This window comes from Panthera uncia, chromosome A2 (genome assembly GCF_023721935.1).
Source record: "Panthera uncia isolate 11264 chromosome A2, Puncia_PCG_1.0, whole genome shotgun sequence".
Taxonomy (NCBI): Eukaryota; Metazoa; Chordata; class Mammalia; order Carnivora; family Felidae; genus Panthera; species Panthera uncia.
Genome location: NC_064816.1, coordinates 18,240,649 through 18,262,250, shown reverse-complemented (window position 1 = coordinate 18,262,250; position 21,602 = coordinate 18,240,649). Strand labels below are relative to the sequence as shown.

The following is a 21,602-nucleotide window of genomic DNA, read 5'->3' as shown; positions in this document are numbered from 1 at the left end:
GAGCTGTCACTTCCAATACTTATGCATTTTCTCTCTCTCTCTGATTCCCAGTCAGGGAGGCTCTGCCCAGAAGATCGGATGGTTGAGGGCCTCTCTATCATAAAGAGTGTTCTTATCGATTGCTCACCCTCAAGACAGTGGTCAGTGCTTGAAACCTATGGAAACAGCCCATCCCCAGCTCCCACCGTGTCACTGTCCACATCTAACCACCAGTTTGGCGATGCCAGCACAGTATGCAGGTGGGCGAGTGAAAGGACACATAGCTGTACCATCTAGGGTCACCCATCTAGGGCCCTGGGTGGCACAGGAGGGCACAGGAGGCTCAGCAGCCAGATCTCAGAGCTCATGTGCTGGGAGAGCTTCAGCCCCTCAGTGAGCAGCCAGGGACGGGTCCCCATCTTGCCTAGCTGCCTGTTTCTTCATTCTGACAGCACTAATGAGAACTATCCCCAGTTCTAAGCTATTCCTCCCATCCGGTCTTTTCAGTCATTCTTCTTTATTTTGCTTTTTTCTCTCCTGTAATTTCCAGACATACCAGTACAAGTATGAGTTGAGTTGCTGGGGAAGTAGGTTTGCAACCCCAGCTTCAGCCAGACATCATCCATAAGCTCCTCTGGGACAGTACAGAAGAAAAGGGGAAGCACTCCACCATGAGGAGCAAGCAAAAAATGTCACACACAAGACTCCTACTTTAGACTTCCCCAGTGCCTGAGATGTCCTCATGACTTAGCTGAGAAAATCCAGGAGGCCCCAGCCCCTGCTACTACACTGAGGGGCAAATCCAGGCTTCTAGGCTGGGAAGAGCTCATGGCTGGATCCTTTTGCGGTACAGGTAGGCGTTGCTCACCTGACTCATGATGACCAAACTGGTAATGACAGGGCATAGCACAGCAAGGTACCAGACCCCACCAGTGACTGTGGCGGTGAACCAGAGGGAGCACATGCCCAACAAGAGGCTGGCACTACCCAGAAGGTAGCCTACTAGCCCAGAAGTGGCATGGTATAGCTTGAGCTTAGCCAGGGGCCAGCGGGGCAGCAGTTTAGGGTAGAGCAGCCCCACCCCACCTGAGCACTGCAACCCGGCCCACAGCACAGCTATCAGCCCTGCCCGCCCATGCCACGTGGCCAGGTGGGCTTTGCCAAGCTGTTCCTTATGGAGGATGACAAGACCTAGGCCCAGCAGTGCACACAGCAGGGCCAGCAGCTGCAGTACCCAGTGGCAGCGTGCTCGGCCCTTCCGTGAGAGGGAGCGCAGCAGCGAACTCTCAGGAGAGAACACCAGCAGTGCCTCGGTCATCAGGAAAGAGAACTGGGGAAACAGGGATGGGAAACTAAGTCAGGAAAAAAAGCTTCAGATAACTTTCTAAGCTGCCAGTCACTGTGGGCAGATTCCCCCTCTCCATTCTCTACCCAATGACAAGAGTATCCATTTGGCGGGGCAAGAGTGGGGAGCTCTATCAGGGACAGGACATCTGCCCTTAGTAACTGACAAGAGGTATATACCTCTCCACATTTCTTCCTAGGTGCTATTTTGAAATGTCATGTCTGCTATATTACCCAGCAAACACAAGGTTTGAGATGTGGCAGTTATAAATGATTCACAAGCTTTGTTTCCCTAACACAGGGCTGGATACAGCTTCTTGGCAAGAGCTGGCCACATGGGTGCACTATTTCAGGGAAAATTAGATGCATCACCATAAATTAAGGTAAAAAGAGACACAGGTACACTCAAAAATCATTTTCCAAGCGTCTTGCCTGGAGGTGGATAAAGCCTCATTTTGTGCTTAGGCAAATTTGCCCTGGGTTTTTAACACTCTGGTTCAAGTCTGGTTTATATACTACGGGCAGGTGTTGGAGCATGCGACTCCTCCAGTTCCACATTCCACCCCTCCAAAGAGATATTAAGCATCCATAAGGATTCAGAGGCTACCCGGGCTACCACCCGGAACTATGCTCCCTCCCACCCCTAAGAGCTGGCCAGGCCCACTACTTACAGCCAGAGACATAAGCATGGGGTGCCAGGAGAACAGACCTGGAATGAAGAGGAGGCTTTGTGAGGCTGAGGCAAGAAGAGCCCAGCCACACCGATCCCTACAGTCTGAGGAAAATGGGCAGCGCATCGCCCAAGGAAGTGCTGCCAAAATACTAAGGCCCCTGTTACTGCAACAAGCTCATCCCATACCTATCCTTGCTTCCTGGTCCCTCCCTGGAGCAGAGGCCATGCTTTGCCACTCCTCTGGCAGGCCTCCCTCCTTCTCCTAGCACTTCACACAAGGCAGCCAAGTGGAGCACCAAAACAAGGAAAGAAGAGCCAGGTACTCTGGCCAAACTGACAGAGCCCGCACACTCACTTCCTCCCCACTTATTCCTCCAGCATACGATGTCCCCCAGCCAACCAAGCCTTTCCCAGGAGTCAGGCCCAAGGCTTCCTATTGCTCCTGCTCCCCAGGAGAAGGGGCACTTTCCTTCCCAGAAGTCAACTATGAATTCTACTTACTGGAGCCAGGCCTGGCAAGCACAGCCACAAAGATCGTAAAGCCCAGGGCCACAAGGTGGGCAGCAGCCCCAGAGGCAGTGCGCAGAGCTCGGTAGATGTGCGACTCGGTCTCCACAGAAAGGGCCATGGTCAACCGGGCCAGTGGCTGGAGCCTGAAAGCATAGTAGAATGAGCAAGGGTCTCAAGTGCCTGCTGTCCACTCCTCACACTGGAGCAAGGGTTGCAGGGCAGGAATGCCACTCTCTTCCAAGAAGTTAAGGTAGGAAGGGACAGTACCAAAACAGGCACCAGTAACAGGCGAGGGCTGGCAGCCTGTCAGCGTGTACCCAGTATCTGAACTGGCACTGATCACTGGCCCACCTTCCAGGTAGGATGCGCAAGGCCGAGTAATAGACTACAAATCCCAGCGTGCATCACGCCATCGCCGGACGGGAGCGCCAGCAGGAAGCGCGTGAAGCGCTACGGGTATTGTAGTTCCCATCTGCTCCCGACTTTACAGCCTGAATCCCTTCGCGCACAGTCTCCCCACGTGCCGCTGGCATGCTGACCCTACATGCTAGGGACTCGCCTGCCTCACCTGCAGCACTGACCCGACTTGGTGGTTTCTTCCCAAGAAAGCGGGATACTCAGGCCCCTGTCGCGCGCACTGCAGCTCCGTCGCGGAGCCGCTTCACTTCCGGGTGCGACGTCTACCTACCCGGGACTTCCTGGGACAAGCTTCCCCACCCCCGCGCCACACCTCTCCGTCATGCTGCGCAGGCGCCGTTGAGCAGACAGCTTGACGGGTGTGAGTGCGCAAGCGTGTTTGATCCATCATCCAGGCCTTCGGGCTGTTTCCGACGGGTGTTCGCAGGGGGTCCAGCCGTCAGAGACTACAGACCTGGGCTCTGCTGGCGCCATGGGCAGCGGCTGCCGTATCGAATGCATATTCTTCAGCGAGTTCCACCCCACGCTGGGACCCAAGATCACCTATCAGGTGCCATCCGGGCTCGCGGGGCTGGGGGCAGAGGGGGACGGGGAGAGGGACGCTCTCGCGAGCTCAAGCAGGGTGCCTGGAAGCAGTGGATTCCCGTGCCCCGTGCTGTACGCAGTCACACCACTCCTTCATTCACGGAGGATCATTAACCGAGAGAATACTCAGACCCAGGTCCCAGGCTCCCAGTGTTGGGGAGCAAACAAACATCCCATAGACAGTGACTGTGAGAAATCGGGCTGTGGGGACCCAGAGGAGGTATCAGTTCCCAAGAGACGCAGGGATGCGCGGTCCTACAGTATCCCTGGATGCTTAGGAATTTAGATGGAGGCGAGTGTGTGCCAGGTAGGGGAAACAGCATATGCAAAAGACGGGAGGCAGGTGAGAACCTGGAGTGTGTTTGGAAACACAAAGGAGTAGTAGGCCTGGGTGGATGGGAGAGAGGTGAAACGCTGGACAAGAAGGCTTAGTCCTTGGGGGTCCCCCAAGGTATTATGCCTAGTCCCAAGGTCCACTAAGGGGCCTCTTGCCACTCCGCTTCCCAGGTCCCTGAAGACTTCATCTCGCGGGAGCTGTTTGACACAGTCCAAGTGTACATCATCACCAAGCCAGAGCTGCAGAACAAGCTTATCACTGTGTGAGGCCCTAGTGGGGAAGGCGGGGGATGTCCCAGGAGGAGAGGACAAGTTTGGGAGCAGAAAGAACCTGACTCTGTTCCCACCTGTTCCCCCCATCCAGCACAGCCATGGAGAAGAAACTGATCGGCTGTCCTGTCTGCATCGAGCACAAGAAGTACAGCCGCAATGCCCTGCTCTTCAACCTAGGCTTCGTGTGTGATGCTCAGGCTAAGACCTGTGCCCTTGAGCCCATCGTCAAAAAGCTGGCTGGCTACCTGACCACACTGGAGGTCTGCAACACAATGGGCTTGAGTGGATGGGCAGGCAGACAAATGTTTCCAAAGCCCTCCAGACCTAGGAATCTGCCAGGGCAGGATGCTGGCCAGGGGTCCCAGGGTGTGCCCACCATGTTGTCCATGCTCCATTCAGCTAGAGAGCAGCTTCGTGTCAACAGAGGAGAGCAAGCAGAAGTTGGTGCCCATCATGACCATCTTGCTGGAGGAGCTAAATGCCTCAGGCCGGTGTACTCTGCCCATCGGTATGGCCCAGCCTTTGCAAGGACAGCAAAGGGGTAGAGGAAGAATAGGAACATAGCAGGGGAAGGCAAGCCCAGCCATGGACAAGACTAATGAACAAATTGGTGGCCAATAAATAGCCATGAGCTGGCTTGATGATGTCCAAGGTCCAGTGCATGTTAGGATTTAGGATTTGGAGGCCATGCTCCATGTTCCTTGCGCATATTCCTTTCCCTCTCTGGACCTATCTCTTCTTCCTTGAAAGGGGAAGATTTGGGGCACCTGCCTGCCTCAGTCAGTAGAGCATGTGAGTCTTGATCTGAGGGTCGTAAGTTCAGGCCCCACATTAGGCATAGAGTTTAAAGTAGAGGGGAAGGGGGAGACTGGCCCTACCCAGAGCTACCCATCTCCATCAAGGGCTTCTGGGAGGACCGGAGGGTAATTGAGGGCCTCTTAAAGGACATAACACTGAAGATATGGGTGGGTCCCCTGCAGATGAGTCCAACACCATCCACTTGAAGGTGATTGAGCAGCGGCCTGACCCTCCTGTGGCCCAGGAGTATGACGTGCCTGTCTTTACCAAAGACAAGGAGGATTTCTTCAACTCACAGTGGGACCTCACCACACAACAGGTGTGCTAGCCCTCCCTGGGTATCATCACATAGAGCTGGCCACAGTCCTGGCCTCATCCCATCCCCGCTGACCCTGCGCTGCCCTGCCCAGATCCTGCCCTACATTGACGGCTTCCGCCATGTCCAGAAGATCTCAGCAGAGGCAGATGTGGAGTTAAACCTGGTGCGCATTGCCATCCAGAACTTGCTGTAAGTGGGGCAATAGTCACAGTCAGGACAGGGTTGCTAGCCAGGAAAGAGCCCCGGGACCCTGAGTGTGGGGGCTGGGAAGGCATGGCCCTCAGAAGCTGAACACAACTATCTCCCCCAGGTATTATGGTGTTGTGACACTGGTGTCCATCCTCCAGGTAGGTGAGTCTGGGGTCTGGTTAAGCAGAGAGTGGATCATGTGGCTTGGCCAGACTGGGGCTGTGTCAGACTTCCAAGCCCCTCACTGAGCCCCCTGTGCCTCCTGCTACCTTCCAGTATTCCAATGTGTACTGCCCGACACCCAAGGTCCAGGACCTGGTAGATGACAAGTCCCTGCAGGAAGCATGTTTATCCTATGTGACCAAGCAAGGTAGTGGTGGGCTCTCGGGGTGGCCATCTTGGGGAGGGCAGAGCTACAAGCAGATCTGACCCCTGGTGCCCACAGGGCACAAGAGGGCCAGTCTCCGGGATGTGTTCCAGCTGTACTGCAGCCTGAGCCCTGGCACTACTGTGAGAGACCTCATTGGCCGCCACCCCCAGCAGCTGCAACGCGTTGATGAACGGTCAGAAGGGGATTCCCAGGGACATGAGGGGTTTGCCTGAAGGCAGATACTCTATATCTCTCTGGAGCCCCGGGTTAGAGAGGAATCAGGAGATTCCCAGTGAGCAGAATAATGTGGCACTGCTAGTCCAGGCAGGCTTTCTGGAGATGATGTGTTTGGAGGCCAGTCTGGTCACTGAGACAAAATGGGAAGGGAGACTGCAGGAAAGAGTTGGCCTGGCTGGAGGAACTCCTGGCCAGGGCATCATCCCCCTCTCCCTCAACCCCACCCCAGGAAGCTTATCCAGTTTGGGCTTATGAAGAACCTCATCCGACGACTACAGAAGTATCCTGTGCGGGTGTCTCGGGAGGAGCGGAGCCATCCTGCCCGACTTTACACAGGCTGCCACAGCTACGATGAAATCTGTTGCAAAACAGGTGGGGGCAGGCAGCTCAGCTAAGGTTGGGGCAGGGCAGGGTGGTCAAGTCATGGTTACTCACCTCACCTGCACTGTCCCAAATAGGCATGAGCTACCATGAGCTTGATGAACGGCTGGAAAATGACCCCAACATCATCATCTGCTGGAAGTGAGACTGGGGTGGCCTGGTCTAGGCACATGGCTGTGGCTACTCTGTCTTGCTAAGCCTTGCCTGGTACATGAGGGCTAGACCAGTAGACTAGTCCATATTGTCTCAAGGTTGACCCTCACTTCTGTGAATAAAATCACCCATTTCAACCTGTCTTTATTGAGTACCGCCTCTAAACCAGCCATTGGAGGACTGCAGTGAAATAGCCGAGGTCCTGGCACCCTGGTGCGCCATCTGGTGGGCAAGACTGGCTATGGACAGTAAATGTGCAGGGTAATTATAAACTGAAATAACAGCCAGAAAGAAACAATCAGGAAGCTGTGATGAAGAATGACTTGGGGTGGGAGCTGGGGCTGTCCTGGATTAAATGGGCAAGGAAGGCCTCGCTGAGGTGACTTGAACTGAGGCCTGAAGGAGGAAGAGTATTCCAGGCAGAGGGAACAGGTGCAAAGTAAAAGCAACTTTAGGATGTATGAGGAACCTGGGGCATCTGGGTGGCTCAGGTGGTGGCGGCTCAGCCGGTTAAGCTTTCGACTTCAGGTCATGATCTCACGGTTGGTGGGTTGGAGCCCTGCATCACGCTTTCTGCTGTCAGCAGGAGCTGCTTCAGATCCTCTGTATCCCTCTCTCTCTGCTTCTCCCCCGCCTCAAAAATAAATAAACATTAAAAAAAAAAAATGTGTAAGGAACCCAAGAGAGGCCCACGGGGCTGAAACATGGGAAGCAATGGGGAGAGGGACAACAGATGAAGTACTGAGGTAAGGAAGGGGCAAGACCTTAATACTACAGAATTGCTGATAAGCTGCTTTGGACATTATTTCGAGGACTAGAAGTGTCCACAGAGTCACCTAGAAAAAGACTACAGCAGTTACTTCATGACATGTGCTGGCAGCCTGCTAGGCTAGAATGGAGAGACGTGGGCACTGGGCAGTACTTGAGGGGATAGAGCCAACAGGTGGAGTCGGGCAGGAGACATACTGGAGCCAGGAAACCACGCAGAAGCGGTACAGCTGAGGTAGAGTTGCTGCAGGAAGAGCTGGTGGGGGCGAGGTGACCCCATCCCCGTGCGGGTCGATTTGATGTCCTAGGAGGAAGCCTAGGCCACCCGAGTCCGGTACTCAGGGCAGACCCGTGAGCCGCAGGCGGTGAAAGAGAAAGTTCTGGGAGTCCAAAGAGGGCTAACTGCAGCCGGAAAAGCGAGGTGGACGGGGGCGGGGCCAGAGCCTGCGCAGCGCGCGCAGGCGCTGGACTAACCGTTTCCATGGCGGCGCGGACCCACGCGCCCCAACCACTCCGCAACGGCTGTATCCAAGACGTCGACCCTGCGAGTCGCGGTCGTCCTCGAGAGTTTCAGCACCCTCACTTCAGCGTCGGCTGCTGCCCAGGGTCAGCTGAATCCTGCCTTCCCGCTCTCGGTCCCCGGCCACAACATGGGCGACCTGGAGTTGCTACTGCCGGGGGAGGCTGCCGTGCTGGTGCGGGGGTTGCGCAGCTTCCCGCTGCGCGAGATGGGATCCGGAGGGTGAGGCAGCTGGATCAGGGTCAGGAGGAGTTTTGGGGTCAGAATCCTTGAATGGGGGACTACAGGCCTGACACTGGGGGGGAAGGGTACCCGGTGTGGAAGAGCCTCCAGGTGAGAAGACAAAGCTCAAGTTAGGGGATGTATGGTCCTGAGCCCTCTCTGGCCCCTTGGGATCAGGTTAGGCTTCAATAGGACCCGGCCCTCACTCCACTCCTAATGCACATATGTGCACCCAAATGCACATACACCCCTGCTCTCTGGGACAGATGGAACCAGCAGCATGAGAACTTGGAGAAGCTGAACATGCAGGCCATCCTTGATGCTACAGCCAGCCAGGGCGAGCCCATCCAGGAGCTGCTGGTCACCCATGGGAAGGTATGCTGGGGCCACAAACAGGGTTCCTGCCTTCCTACCACCTTCCACACCACCACTCTACTGCTCAAGAGTACCCTGGGTGCCTGTGCTTCCCTCTGGCTGGTACACTTGTCTTCCCCAAGGGAAAAGAGAGGAGTGCGTTGCACATTTGACTTTGCACCCCTTTGGACAAGACCCTGGCACACCAGGCCAAGTGTGAGGTGTGGGTTGATTTGGAAGATAGTCATGGATCATACAACAACCTAGGCTGTGGGGGGAGGGCCTAAGTTCTAAAGACATCCTTGAATAGTCTGTCAGGCCAGAGGGGGCCCTCACTGAAAAGGGGGTGGGGCTTTGGCATGGAAGGAGGCACCCTTACTAACTTGAGAGAGGAGTTGGAAATCAGGGATCAACCTGGCTGGAACATGAGCCAGGAGGTGGCTGGAATAAGTGACCTGAGATATCACTTGACAAAAAGCTTCCTCTGTGAAGAAAAGGTGGACCCCCCCCCCAATGGGGGTGAGGGTAGAAGACTAGGAAACTGCAGGGCCCAGAGTAAGAGTGAGGTCAAGACACACCAGAACTTTGGAAGGCCAGAGGACAGAGAGAAGAAGAGAGAGGGCATGAGCAGGAGAGCCAGCCTGAGGGAAGGTCTGGATAGAGGTAGAGGGGACAAGGGTGTAGGTGCAGGGTGGAGCAAGGCAGCCTAGGGATAAAACAAGAGCCAATAAGAAGCATGGAGGATGTCCCCAGAGAGATTTTGAGGGCAGCTAGAAATGAAGGTCTAAGGTGCCGGAGAGAGGTTGGGAAGGTGCCTACGAGGAGAATCTAGGAGCCCAGAAGAGTTTGAGGAGAGTTGGGCTGGGCTGAGCCAGGGATGGGAGCATTAACAGGCCAAGGTAGGCCTACTTCATCCGTCCTTCCCCTCCCCCTCAAAGATCCCGACGCTAGTTGAGGAGCTGATTGCAGTGGAGATGTGGAAGCAGAAGGTGTTTCCTGTGCTGTGCAGACTGGAGGACTTCAAGCCCCAGAACACTTTTCCCATATACATGGTGGTGAGCTGGGTTCCTGGGTCATATCCTGCCCATGCCTGTAGAGGGCCCTGGACTAGAGAAGAGAGATGGTAATAGCATCCTTCCTTCAGTATCCCCAGGCTCTGTCCTCTTTCTCTGACAGGTACACCATGAGGCCTCCATCATCAACCTTCTGGAGACAGTATTCTTCCACAAGGTGAGGCATCAGCCCTGCCCACTGGCTACTGCTCCCAGCAAGGGAGGAAGGTTGTGTCTATGTGGAAAGAGCATCAGAGACAGAATGTTTCCCATCTGCCTGCCTCTCAGGAGGTGTGTGAGTCAGCAGAGGACGCTGTCTTGGACTTGATAGACTACTGCCACCGAAAACTGACTCTACTCGTGGCCCGGAGTAGCCGTGGTGGCCCTCCTGAAGAGGAGGAGTGCCAGTCCAGCACCCCCATGCAGGTAGGCTGAGGTTCCCTAGGGGTGTCAATGGCTAGATCAGGCTCTTTTGAGGCCTGGGCAGCAGGGGGTGGCCCAGCTTGAGCACCATGTCGCCCCCCAGGAGCTGCAGAAGCAGGCAGAGCTGATGGAGTTTGAGATCGCATCGAAGGCCCTCTCAGTGCTGCGCTACATTACAGACTGTGTGGACAGGTGGGCAGCTCTGCCAGGCCTGGGACCTTCAGTGGAAGGCTGAGAGCCTGGGCCTTTAGCTTCTGTTCGCTTCTCTCCACCACCACTCCTAGCCTTTCCTTGAGCACCTTGAACCGCATGCTCAGTACCCACAACTTGCCCTGCCTCCTGGTTGAACTGCTGGAGCACAATCCGTGGAGCCGGTGGGAAGGAGGTAAACTCTCCCTGAACTGCCTAAGCCCCAGCTCACTGCTTCCAGAACATCCTCCAGGATTTATGGGTATGGGCAGATTGCACACACAGGCAGACAAACTCTGCCCATTAGCCCATAGAGGATACCAGGATGCCTCACCCAAGATGGGCTTCGACCTGGGCTCCGCAGCAGGCAAGGCCTGTGTGTCTACTACCAAGGACTCCCCTGCTCTGGAGCAAGCAGCACCCCCTCCTGGGCAAGTCGTGCACTTGGGCAGCACCCCAGCCCATGCAGCTGTCTGACTCAGAGTGTGCAACACCTGCTCCCAGTGCACTGGTTCTTCTCCCCAGGCAAGCTGCAGCAATTTGAGGGTGGCCGTTGGCAGACAGTGGCCCCCTCAGAGCAGCAAAAGCTGAGCAAGTTGGATGGGCAGGTGTGGATTGCCCTGTACAACCTGCTACTGAGCCACGAAGCCCGGGCCCGCTACTGCCTCACCAGCTTTGCCAAGGGACAGCTACTCAAGGTGGGGAACTCCTCCTGCATTGGTACCACCCCATTCCACCCCATCCCACCCCTGCTGTTTATCACTGTCCACCTACATCAGCCCCAGTCCTCTTTCCAGACCTCGGACCTCAGGTGATGAAGCAGCTAGTGGCACAAGGTCCCCACACGCACCTCAACCCAGCACAGCCTAGGCCCTCTCTGGTCAGCACCACTTCACACTGGCCTCCCCCGGATTCCCTTGCAGCTTCAGGCCTTCCTCACAGACACACTGGTCGACCAGCTTCCCAACCTGGCAGGCCTGCAGGGCTTCCTGGCCCAGCTGGCCCTGACTGAAACCCAGCCCCCTAAGAAGGACCTGGTGTTGGAACAGGTAGGAACTAGAAAGTTAGTTGCTCAGGACCACTGTCCACTTTGCCAGCTCCTCCCTGACACTTTCCACTTCTCTCCCTCAGATCCCAGAAATCTGGGAGCGGCTAGAGAGAGAGAACAGAGGCAAGTGGCAGGCTATTGCCAAGTACCAGCTGCGGCATGTATTCAGCCCCTCAGAGCAAGACCTGCGGCTGCAGGCACGAAGGTGTGGCCTGCTGAGTGGGCAGAAGGGGTGGGAGACACAAAGAAGGCATGGACACAGGCAGCGGTGCTCTTGTGCCCCCAATGGCCAGGCCCAACCAGGCTTTCCTGACCTCTTTCCTAGATGGGCTGAGACCTACAGGCTGGACGTGCTAGAGGCAATAGCTCCAGAGCGGCCCCGCTGTGCCTACTGCAGTGCAGAGGCCTCCAAACGCTGCTCGCGATGCCAGAATGAATGGTATTGCTGCAGGTGAGGGTATTATAGGACCTTGGACTCCTAAGCCACACTTCCATACCCCCCACAAGCACTGCATGCTCACCGGCCCACCTGCCTGCAGGGAGTGCCAAGTCAAGCACTGGGAGAAGCATGGAAAGGCTTGTGTCTTGGCAGCCCAAGGTGACAGAGCCAAGTGAAGGCCACAGCCGCTAAGGGCCACCCACCCATGCGGTACAACCCACTCAGAATGTGCCCTGGACCTCAGGATCTCAGCCTAGCATCTGCCAGAGCCCCAGCTTCCCAGGTGGTGAGCACAGCGGGGAAGGGTACAGCTGCCGCCCCATCTCCCCCAGTAAAGCGCTCCCCACTTCCTGCCCTACCCAGCGGGTAGGCTGAGGGCGCTGCCTCAGCAAGCAGGAGGCCTGGGCGGGGGCAAAGGCAAGGGCCGGATGTGGGGACCCTGTTGGTCTAGCACAGTAAAGCTGGCCTCTAGAAACAGTCTGTCTCCGAGTGGCCTTTTGCGGTGGTCGTCGTCGTCGTCGTCGTCGTCGTCGTCAGCAGGAGGGAGGTTGCTCCCAGGATGCGTGGAGAAAAGGAAAAGGAGGGCGGGGACTCTGCGAGAGCATGCCCAACCCCGCGCCCTCGCCGCCCCATTCCGCCTGTGGGCCGACACGGCCGGAGCGCCCAGGTTTCCTTTGCACCGCTCGTCCCCGTTCTCTCCCGCCGCCCTGCCGGGATCCCGGGGGCGGCGCCGAATCCGGGTCCGCCCCGCGGCCCCGCCCGCCCCGCGCTCGCTCGCGCCGACAGCCGGCGGGAGTCCGGGCGCGACCCGGCCATGTCCACGAAACCTGAGCTCATTGAACTGAGGGAACTGGAACCCGCGCGGCGCGCGGGCCCCGGCCGCACCCGGCTGGAGCGTGCCAACGCGTTGCGCATCGCGCCGGGCACCGCGCGTAATCCGGCACGGCAGCTGGTCGCGGGCCGCGGCCACCACTTCCAGCCCGCGGGGCCTGCCACACACACGTGGTGCGACCTCTGCGGCGACTTCATCTTGGGCGTCGTGCGCAAGGGCCTGCAGTGCGCGCGTGAGTAGCAGCCCCGCGCGCTGGCAAGAGCGAAAAGGGCGGCCAATGGGCAGCGCCGTCGCTGCGTATCAAGTCGCAAAGGAGGGGGTCGGAAGGGTTGGTTCCGGCGAGCAAGGTCCGTTACCTTTGCCCGGTCGTGTAAGAGTGCAGGCAGGTAGATGGTTTATATCCTTATCTTATTCCATCTGCATTAGGGGCACAGTTGGGCAGAGGCGGCTGCCTATGAATAACGGTGCCGATCTCAAGCTTTTTATCTAATTTTAAAAAATGTTTTAATATATTTTTGAGAGAGAGCGCGAGCGGGGGAGGTGCAGAGAGAGGGAGGGAGAGAGTTCCGAAGCAGGCTCTGCGCTAACAGCAGAGACCCAGTCGCTGGGCTGGAACTCACAAACTGTGAGATCATGACCAGAGCCAAAGTCGGAAGCTCAACCGACTGAGCAACCCGGACACCTTCAAACTCTTTTTCTGTAAAGTGACTTGGTTCTTCTTGAGAAAGGGTTTGTGCTGACCATTCTCTAAGTCCATGTTCCTAGGCCTGCCCTTTCCCAAAGATTCACTCACTAGGTCCCCCTCGAAAATCTCTGGAATGAGGGGAATTTACCTACCTATGGGATGGGGACAGGGAAAAAGTACCGTGGGTGGGCCCTCTGCAAGCAGGAATTTTGAGCAATACCTATTGCAGCCCCAGTCAACCAGGTGCTAAAACATGAAACACAACCACACACCAGCGGTCCTTCTGCCCTCCCAGGAATCACCAGCAAGCAGAGGTTGCTGCCCCGCTGGCTATACACCAGCTAGAATCGGTTGGGATTTTACAGCCCTCCAAGCCCCTGTGCCTGGACCTCAGACCTGTGGAATCTATCACGGGGAGTGTATCAGCAATTTAAAAACAAAACAAAACAGATCATTCCAGTTGGCAGCCTGGGTTGCGAATCACTGCTCTGGACCATTTAGGGACTTAGAGAAGGTGTCCCAAGCCTTTGTAGGCACGGAGACTCTCTCAGTTCAAGAGTCTGTCCTGAACACCAGAGTTGTGACAGAATACCAAGTGTGAGCAAGGGCTGAGATATTGCAATGTTCCCAAGGAGAAATGAAGTGGTCACAAAGATAAAATCCAGGACAATTTTGGGTGTGTGTCAGAAGCAAAAACAAGGGAGGAATCAAGGGTAAGTGGGATTTTTTTTTTTTAACCTCAAACTGGGAGAGTAGCAATTTTTGCTGAGTTGAGGAGCTCTGGTGAGGGGAGAGAGGGAAGTGGAAGAAGAGTTGTTTTGGCCATGTTGGGTTGACATGGGGTTTGATCTGAGGAGGGAGGTCAGCAGTGGGAGCCTTGGATCTGGGGTAGGTGAGTGTATACAGAGCAGGACAGTGATCAGTACTGAACTGAATCTCAGACACGCTGCCCATTAGATCTGGGAGTTGAGACAGAACCAAAGGAGCTGAGCAGAAGCTGCAGAAAAATGGGAGGAAAACCTGAGTAGTGGGAAGCCCAAGGGGATCAAGCATCAAATGATGCTGAGGAGGTGAGGATGGAGAAGGGACCTGGCATTCGACTGTGCACAGGTTGCTGAGGACCCTAACCAGGGCCGTTTCCTGGAGGGAGGGGCAAGCCTCACTGGAATGGATACAGGAGAGAGTGAAGGTGAGGAATTAGAGTGTATGCAGACTAATGTTAGTTTTGGTGTGAGGGGTGTAGAGACAGGTGACAGGGAAACAAGAGTTAAGAGATTTTGGTTTTTTTCCCATCAGGTAAATGGGCGGAGGTAGGGTGTTGACAATGCGGAAGGGGGAAGTTCTACCCTAGGTGCTAGAGATAAAACTGTTTAACAGGCCTGGATCCGTAACCGCCTGAGGCCTTCTCACCAGTTTCCAGACACCCGGGGACCAATACTGGAATCTATATAGCAGCGGAGGGCAAAGGGACCTAAGATAAGGCCGGTCATGTAGGGCCTGGCGGGCAACGGCTTTCATCCCGGGGTTTCTCTTCCGTCCCCCGGAAAGTTTCTCTGAACTGGAGCTGGGGCTCCGCCGCCTCACAGCCAGACCTCTCTGCAGATTGCAAGTTCACCTGCCACTACCGTTGCCGCGCGCTCATCAGCCTGGACTGCTGCGGGCCCCGGGACCTGGGCTGGGAACCTGCGCTGGAGCGGGACACCAACGTGGTGAGCGCGGGGCTGGGGGGAAAGGCGGGGCTTCACTGAAAGGCGTGAAGACCAGCGGGCCAAATTACAGGAGTTGCCTAGGACCGCTCAATGAATGGTCTAACAGCGGGTGTCCCCGCGGTAGAGAGTGCTAATTCTGCGCGCGGGCTCGAAGGGGTCCGGGGAAGCTGACTCCGAGCGAACTGCCGGGAATCGCCTTGTCTCCGCGCCCACTCAATTTCCGCACCTTCGCGCATCCGCATCCGGTCTTGAGGCCACGCTGGTGCACATGCGCACAGGCGCCGACTTGTTTCCCAAGAGAGGTGGGGTCTGCGAGGCGGAGTTAAGCTGAGCTGCCTGGGCTATGAGGTCATTCCTGGGGGCGTGGCGTGTATGACCCCGCCCTTCGATGTTCCTCCCCCAATGAGGCAAGAGCCAGATCCTAGCCGTCTACGTTTCAGTGTTAACGGTCGCGGCGCGAACCCATATCCCGGCGCACGCGCACACGCACCTGGGGCGGTGGTTGGAGGCTACCAGCGCACTGGGTTCAGGGAGCTGGCTGGCGGGCGCGGCGATGGGCGAGGCGGATGCGGGGACGCCTTCTTTCGAGATGACCTGGAGCAGCACGGCAAGCAGTGGCTACTGCAGCCAGGAGGATTCGGACTCGGAGCTTGAGCAGTACTTCACGGCGCGTACCTCGCTGGCACGCAGGCCGCGTCGGGACCAGGTGGGGGCCGGGGTTGCGGGCGGCGGGCTGGTGACGATCGCTGGGACCCTGCCCCTCCCCGCTAAATTGCCGGCTCGAGTTTTTGGGCGGGGATTCCAGACCGCCCGGGGCCAGCCCTCGGAACTTTGTGCGGGGCTCTCAGCGCCTTGATGCCGGGTGCCGAGGCCTTGTCTCTGTCACAGACCGGTTGAACCAGGGGAAACAGCTACATGGCTTGGGGCAGACTCGGGGCGGGCATTATCCACCTATGACTAAAGCCGACTGCGCAGTCTGGACTAGAACCTCGATTTCAGCGTTGGGACGCCCCTACCTCCTCTCTGGGAGATGGGGGCGGGGATGGGAGGAAGTGGAAGGGGAGGTGTCCTCGCCTGGAACTGGGAAGTGTGTTTAGGAAAGAGAGGCAAAGGAAGTTTCGGGCCTCTCCATTTGCAATCCTGGACGGAGCCAACTGAGTCCCCACCTCTTACCAGTCTGTCCTGTCACCAGCTGCTGGAACGCGGAGAATTCTGGAGTGGACCTGGCTGGAGTGCTCATTTCAGCAGCACATAGACTAAAATTGGTGTGGATCTGGAAGAAAGGCATTTGGGAATGGATGGGAAAGAAGCCTAGTTCTGGACTGGACTATAAGCAAACGGGAGCATTTTATCCACACGAAGTGGGGCAGGCTAGATTGTAAAAGGCCCAGAGGAGGAGTTAAGAGAGGTAGGGGTTATTAATCCAGGACTGTAAGATGTGCTGGAGCTGCTGTTCCTCTCCAGGCCTCCAAGGTGTTCCCATTGTCAGAAACCTCTGTGCTGTGTGCCATAAGTGTGACTGCCAAACTCAGATAACTATTCTGGAGCGAGTACACCTCAGGGGAGCACCCTGGACAGAGTGTCAGGAAAGAGAGATGGGGACCGTAAAGCCCAGAATACCTAGCAACAATGGGGCACAATTCCTTACATGAGCCACAAAAAGAGACTTGTGGGTGATTTTTTAGATGAAAATTGTATACTCTTTAGATTAAATTTTACTCATCGCTTCTCGGCCTTTTGGCTAAGATCAAGTGTAGATTAAATTTTACTCAAAAGTTCAGCCCAGAGCTTGGGTGCAAGGTTTGAGTGTGGATCCTGTCTGTCACTCAGGCTTGAGGCATTTTTCATTGTGAAATAGTGAGAAAACCACAAGACACCAATTGAAAAGGAGGCTGGGGAGTCCCAAATTATATGTAAAATAAAAACCATCAGTCCCTATGGAGGCAGAGTGGAGGATGGGTCACTGTAGTGCAGGAGAAGGGAAATTCCATGGTCCTGTTGTGCACACCTCTGGGATGGCTGTTAGAATCGTCCAACGGGGGCCCCTGGGTGGCTCGGTTGAGCGTTGGGCTCTTGATTTCAGCTTAGGTTGTGATCATGATCCCCGGGTTGTGGGATCAAGCTCCACGTGGGGCTCCATGTTGAGCATGAAGCCTGTTTAAGATTCTCTCTCCTCTCCCTCTGCCCCTGTCCCCTACTCTCTCTCTCTCTCTCTCTCTCTCAAAAAAAAAAAAAAAAAAAGAATCCTCCAGTGGGAAGCTTTGGAAGTGGAAAAAGAAACTTTTCTTCCTCTAGAATCCTAGTAGGACAGTGCAGTGCATCCAGTCCAGGTCTCTTGTTTTATGAGTAGAGATATTAAGGGAGGTTCACTTGGAGAGGAGAAGGGGCTAGAACATAGGTCACTGCACCGCATTCCAGGGCTCCTGGCTAAACCAGGAAGGGAAGAGGAAGGAGCAAGTGTTCTTACCCTCAGGCTGGAGCTCAGAACTGTCACAAGCGAGGGAAATAAGTTGGTGCCATCTCTGTGCCCCCCCAGAATTCTCTTCCTTCTTGCCCTGGTACTGGAGTCTGCTCAGCTTTCCTCCTGCCCTTAGCACCCTCCCATCCAGATACTCCTTCCTATTGGGTCACTCCTTCCTGTCCCAAGCCCTCTCTTCGGGCCTGAACAAATACATCCACCCTTTATTCCCGGGCTCCAGCCTTCATTTTGCCCCCCAGATCTCCTTTTCCCAAGGCCCACACCATTTGTTCTTTACCAGTCTTAGAGGGTTTCTCCTTGTCTCCAGTAAGATTTCTGCTACAGTTTTCCCTTCTTAGTGCTTTCCTCCATCCAGGAGATTTTTTGAAACTTGGGGGAGCAAATAGGCTTCAGTTCCCACCCCTCCCCCTATACCTTTTTCCTGTGAGACCCCAGCCTCAGTCCTCAGTGCCACATACATACTGGTAGGTTTTAGGTAGAGAGCATAGTGCTATAAAACTGTTCTAGGTGAAGAGCACCCTACTCTCTCATCTGTCCACCCTATTTGTCCCCATCAGATGGTTTAAGCTTAGGGGCTCCAAGGCAGCAGTCAGGGAGAAGCCTGCCTCTCCTGAGCTTAGAGCTGGGTACAAGGTTATTCTACAGGAGACCAGCTGTAAAAACTCCCCTGGGAGAAAGCATTGGTCAGCAGTGATCTCAGCTGTGTCTGTGACACTTCCATTCCAACCAAGACCTGACGTCAACAGGAAGTAAGGCTGATGCAATGGAACCAGGGAGTTTGGTAGAAAAAAGTTAATTCAGAGCTCTGGCTGCCCTGGTCCATACTCCACCCTTCTGACAAGAATGCAGCCCCTGGGGGCGCCTGGGTGGCGCAATCGGTTAAGCGTCAGACTTCAGCCAGGTCACGATCTCGCAGTCCGTGAGTTCGAGCCCCGCGTCAGGCTCTGGGCTGATGGCTTGGAGCCTGTTTCCGATTCTGTGTCTCCCTCTCTCTCTGCCCCTCCCCCGTTCATGCTCTGTCTCTCTCTGTCCCAAAAATAAAAAAAATAAAAAAATTAAAAAAAGTTGAGAAAAAAAAAAAAAAGAATGCAGCCCCTGGAGGAGTGGGGGAAGGGCTGAGTGGTAGAGCTAAAAATCTTTGGGCCAAACCTCCAGATAGGAGGAAGGAGGTGCAGAAACCTACCTGCTTGGCACTTGTGGCTTTACCAGGAGGCAGATTGGAGCCTGGCCTGAAGCTGCCTTTTATGCAGTTTGGGTCAAGATCAAATCACACTGAGGTTTCCTCACTGTGTGTGAGACCTGCAGGGCTGGCCCCAAGTCCTCCATCAGGGGGTGTTAACATTGTAGAAGTTGCCCTTATCCTTGTACTCACAGCTGGCTGGGCTCCTGGTATGTGCCAGTCCCCATACCTCTTGCCCTGCGGTCATGGCCCTTTGCCAGGGCAAAGTGGTCTCCTTTCTCCAGGACCCCACCTAACTAGGGTGCTGGAATCAGGCTGTGCAGTTGAAAGGTGGTTTTGCTGTCAACAAGAATCCCACATCTTTTCCTGGCCCCTGGCCTTTTATCTTCAGTTGTCTTGGTTTTAAGGTATCCTCAGGGCCTCACTCAGTGCTGAAGAGGCCCCATGTAGGCGGCATAAAGAAGCCACATGACTGCCTTTGCTGTGTCCATCCATAGCATGCAAAACCAGGAGCAGTGATGGGTTCTTCTCGTCAGGACTCAAGCTTTGTAGTCAATTTTCAAAGGCTGTCCCAGAGGCTGTTTTTCAAAGCAGCCAACCTGGATTCTCCTCCCTGTCTGTGACATGCATTGCAGTGGGATGGGTTCTTTTAGGGCCCTATGTCCACCCTGGCCCATCTTTCAGGACGAGCCTGTGGAGTGGGAGACACCTGACCTTTCTCAGGCTGAGACTGAGCAGAAGATCAAGGAGTACAATAGCCAGATCAACAGCAACCTCTTCATGAGCCTGGTGAGTTGATAGCCAGGGGAAGGTATGTGGGGAGAGGCAGGAACCCGACTATGTGCCTGATTCCCAAAAGGTCACAGCTAAGGTATCCTTGGCTGGGCTTAAGCAGTGATTTATTCTCACCCAGCCTAGCCCCAAGTGGACTGGTGGTGTCCATATCTGTTCCATCTCACCTGGAACCTAGCCATGGTTTGATTTCTCCTCTTCAGAACAAGGATGGCTCCTACACAGGCTTCATCAAGGTTCAACTGAAGCTGGTGCGCCCTGTCTCGGTGCCCTCCAGCAAGAAGCCACCCTCCTTGCAGGCTGCCCAGCGGGGCCCAGGACGGGGCACAGCTGTGAGGCGCCGCACCTCCTTCTACTTGCCCAAAGATGCCGTCAAGCACCTGCATGTGTTGTCACGCACACGGGCACGCGAGGTCATTGAGGCCCTACTGCGCAAGTTCTTAGTGGTGGATGACCCCCGCAAGTTTGCACTCTTTGAGCGGGCTGAACGCCATGGCCAAGGTGGGCTTCCCACTCCACCCTGCTGTATGAGAGTATATATTCATGCATCATGTGTGAGGGTGTGAGTGGGCTGGGCCTGACTAATCAAATACTCTTTTCTCCCTGCCTGGCCCTCAGTGTACCTCCGGAAGCTATCAGATGATGAGCAACCCCTGCGGCTGCGGCTCCTTGCAGGGCCCAGCGAGAAGGCCCTAAGCTTTGTCCTCAAAGAGAATGACTCTGGGGAGGTAAATGTGAGTACACAGCCCTCTTTAGTTTCTTGGTTGTCACTGGGTAGGGCTAGTAGGTTGCAGCAGCAACCTGGAAGGAGGAATAGGGCTGCAGAAAAAGCCCTACAAAGCCTCTCCAGGAGTATGTGAGCCTTGTAGCTAAACTGAAGACTTCCAGGCCACTCACAGGCCTCTCCCAAGAGGCCAGGAAGAATTGTCTTGGTGGTCTGCTCTTCTCTGTTGTGGAAAGTCCTCAGGAGATGGAGGAATCCATGGCAGTGTAGTGATCCCAAGTGAGATCAAAGCCACATAGATGGGCCCAGGATGTCATGGAGGCTCCCTATTCAGGCATTAGGACTTTTTACCTGGAAGCTTTCTGGCTCCAAAATATTGAGTCTGTGGAGTAGTATTAGAGTCAGAGTGTGGGAATGGGGGAACATCTAATTTGGTTGCCTGTCTTCGAGGTGTCTTCGACTGCCCTGCTTTGTGGGGCCCATCTTCTATACAGACTATTGTCAAGAACCCTAACACAGACCATTCAGGCAAGAACCTAACATTAGAAAGCCCCATCCTAGCTCTGTGATGTGATTGGTGCTCTTCTCTGGGGAGGGCCTGCTGATTTGGCCATGCCTGCTGCATCCTGTGTCCCCCTCTCCACCTGCAGTGGGATGCCTTTAGCATGCCTGAGCTACACAACTTCTTGCGCATCCTGCAGCGGGAGGAAGAGGAACACCTCCGCCAAATCCTGCAAAAGTACTCCTATTGCCGTCAGAAGATCCAGGAGGCCCTGCATGCCTGCCCCCTGGGGTGACCTCTTGTACCCCTGGGTGAAAGGAGGAGAGTAGGCAGCGCCGAGGGCGTGCCGTGTGAGTGTGACAGGGCCCGTGTGGCCTGAAGAATGAGTGTGCATGGAGGCCCTCTCTTACTGGGGGAATGAGCCCAGAGAACAGCAAAGGAGCTGGCCCCCTGTGTCCACCCACAGGTATAGCAGAACATGGCTCTGCATTCTTCTGCCCTTTGTGTAGTGGGCCATGGTGGGCCAGGGTTGCCCTGGGAAGCTGCTCCAGGCTTGCAGCAGGGATAGAGCAGACAGAAGTCTCCTTAATTCGTGTCTCAGATACTAGAATCTTGGAGACCCTACAAACAGAATAGGTCGTGTTTTCAGGGATGAGGGCCTTCATCTATGGGGAAAAGTCGTATGTTTTGGGTCTTGGATGGGGTGTCAGGACAGCCCTATTGGAGCCAAGGGCAGGTGTTCGAGGTAAGACAGGCATCGGGAAAGAGCCTAGGTTTTCCTCTGCAGTGGCCTCTGTCTCCTCACACACACTGGGGTCAGGAAATGCTGGCTCATGGTGCAGAAACAGTGCCTCAGTGCCTCCTCCAAGGAGGATGTCCCTAGGCCAGGGTCTGTGTGAGTGTGGGCACTGGTCCAGGTCCGTGCCTTGTTTGCCAGTCAGAGCGAGGGTCTTTCCCTCAGTTATTTTTGATGATGTGTGCGAATGTATGTAATATTTTGTGGCCTCAGCTGCATGCCTCCTGTGGGGAAGGGGGTGGGGGTAACAGTCATCATCAGGGCCTGGGGCCTGAGAGAAGTGGCTGAATAAAGATTGAAGAATTCTGCTTTTAAACTCTTTAT

At 55.3% G+C, this 21,602-nt stretch overlaps 4 protein-coding genes and 1 long non-coding RNA gene across 12 annotated transcripts; 3 read left to right on the top strand and 2 right to left on the bottom strand.

The window, feature by feature from the left end:
- Nucleotides 1–22: 22 nt before the first annotated feature.
- LOC125929396 (transmembrane reductase CYB561D2) lies at nt 23–3,171 on the bottom strand. 2 transcript variants are annotated; one of them, XM_049640544.1, is made up of 4 exons: nt 3,075–3,171; nt 2,498–2,649; nt 1,995–2,032; nt 23–1,309 (listed from the first exon to the last, which is right to left on the bottom strand). In XM_049640544.1, the coding sequence occupies exons 2-4, from the start codon at nt 2,622–2,624 to the stop codon at nt 806–808; spliced, it is 669 nt and encodes a 222-aa protein (XP_049496501.1). In that variant the 5' UTR covers nt 2,625–2,649; nt 3,075–3,171; the 3' UTR covers nt 23–805. The 2 variants fall into 2 exon arrangements, with proteins under 2 accessions (XP_049496501.1, XP_049496502.1); XM_049640545.1 differs by having other exon boundaries at nt 3,088–3,154.
- NPRL2 (NPR2 like, GATOR1 complex subunit) lies at nt 3,161–7,230 on the top strand. The gene is made up of 11 exons (XM_049640541.1): nt 3,161–3,473; nt 4,016–4,107; nt 4,209–4,377; nt 4,517–4,625; nt 5,098–5,234; nt 5,326–5,423; nt 5,545–5,581; nt 5,700–5,793; nt 5,869–5,986; nt 6,260–6,402; nt 6,489–7,230. The coding sequence occupies exons 1-11, from the start codon at nt 3,396–3,398 to the stop codon at nt 6,554–6,556; spliced, it is 1,143 nt and encodes a 380-aa protein (XP_049496498.1). The 5' UTR covers nt 3,161–3,395; the 3' UTR covers nt 6,557–7,230.
- LOC125929400 (uncharacterized) lies at nt 6,872–7,805 on the bottom strand. The gene is made up of 2 exons (XR_007459853.1): nt 7,531–7,805; nt 6,872–7,198 (listed from the first exon to the last, which is right to left on the bottom strand). It is a non-coding gene; the product is annotated as an uncharacterized LOC125929400 (long non-coding RNA).
- On the top strand, nt 7,781–12,054 carry ZMYND10 (zinc finger MYND-type containing 10). 5 transcript variants are annotated; one of them, XM_049640527.1, is made up of 12 exons: nt 7,781–7,938; nt 8,341–8,449; nt 9,367–9,483; nt 9,605–9,658; nt 9,769–9,906; nt 10,007–10,095; nt 10,188–10,288; nt 10,618–10,790; nt 11,016–11,141; nt 11,224–11,345; nt 11,466–11,591; nt 11,680–12,054. In XM_049640527.1, exons 1-12 carry the CDS (start codon nt 7,814–7,816, stop codon nt 11,753–11,755), a joined length of 1,356 nt encoding a protein of 451 aa, XP_049496484.1. In that variant the 5' UTR covers nt 7,781–7,813; the 3' UTR covers nt 11,756–12,054. The 5 variants fall into 5 exon arrangements, with proteins under 5 accessions (XP_049496484.1, XP_049496483.1, XP_049496487.1 ...); XM_049640526.1 differs by having other exon boundaries at nt 9,983–10,095; XM_049640530.1 differs by having other exon boundaries at nt 7,847–8,027; nt 9,983–10,095.
- An 8-nt stretch (nt 12,055–12,062) lies between these two features.
- On the top strand, nt 12,063–21,594 carry RASSF1 (Ras association domain family member 1). Of its 3 annotated transcripts, none has more exons than XM_049640537.1 (6): nt 12,063–12,643; nt 14,699–14,805; nt 19,149–19,253; nt 19,460–19,757; nt 19,875–19,984; nt 20,631–21,594. In XM_049640537.1, exons 1-6 carry the CDS (start codon nt 12,139–12,141, stop codon nt 20,775–20,777), a joined length of 1,272 nt encoding a protein of 423 aa, XP_049496494.1. In that variant the 5' UTR covers nt 12,063–12,138; the 3' UTR covers nt 20,778–21,594. The 3 variants fall into 3 exon arrangements, with proteins under 3 accessions (XP_049496494.1, XP_049496493.1, XP_049496495.1); XM_049640536.1 differs by having other exon boundaries at nt 19,875–19,990; XM_049640538.1 differs by lacking the exons at nt 12,063–12,643; nt 14,699–14,805 and adding an exon at nt 14,824–15,511 and having other exon boundaries at nt 19,875–19,990.
- Nucleotides 21,595–21,602: the final 8 nt, after the last annotated feature.

Bases quoted from the DNA above. Each gene is read 5' to 3' on its own strand.
- LOC125929396 (XM_049640544.1), bottom strand. From the start codon at position 2,624: ATGGCCCTTTCTGTGGAGACCGAGTCGCACATCTACCGAGCTCTGCGC. The intron at 2,033-2,497 runs GTAAGTAGAATT...TCTTCATTCCAG, and splicing joins GCTTGCCAGGCCTGGCTCCA to GTCTGTTCTCCTGGCACCCC. The intron at 1,310-1,994 runs GTAAGTAGTGGG...CTGTTTCCCCAG, and splicing joins CCATGCTTATGTCTCTGGCT to TTCTCTTTCCTGATGACCGA.
- RASSF1 (XM_049640536.1), top strand. From the start codon at position 12,139: ATGCGTGGAGAAAAGGAAAAGGAGGGCGGGGACTCTGCGAGAGCATGC. The intron at 12,644-14,698 runs GTGAGTAGCAGC...ACCTCTCTGCAG, and splicing joins CAAGGGCCTGCAGTGCGCGC to ATTGCAAGTTCACCTGCCAC. The intron at 19,254-19,459 runs GTGAGTTGATAG...TCTCCTCTTCAG, and splicing joins GCAACCTCTTCATGAGCCTG to AACAAGGATGGCTCCTACAC.
- ZMYND10 (XM_049640526.1), top strand. From the start codon at position 7,814: ATGGCGGCGCGGACCCACGCGCCCCAACCACTCCGCAACGGCTGTATC. The intron at 7,939-8,340 runs GTCAGCTGAATC...TCTCTGGGACAG, and splicing joins AGCGTCGGCTGCTGCCCAGG to ATGGAACCAGCAGCATGAGA. The intron at 9,907-9,982 runs GTAGGCTGAGGT...GGGGTGGCCCAG, and splicing joins AGTCCAGCACCCCCATGCAG to CTTGAGCACCATGTCGCCCC.
- NPRL2 (XM_049640541.1), top strand. From the start codon at position 3,396: ATGGGCAGCGGCTGCCGTATCGAATGCATATTCTTCAGCGAGTTCCAC. The intron at 5,794-5,868 runs GTAGTGGTGGGC...TGGTGCCCACAG, and splicing joins ATCCTATGTGACCAAGCAAG to GGCACAAGAGGGCCAGTCTC. The intron at 6,403-6,488 runs GTGGGGGCAGGC...TGTCCCAAATAG, and splicing joins TGAAATCTGTTGCAAAACAG to GCATGAGCTACCATGAGCTT.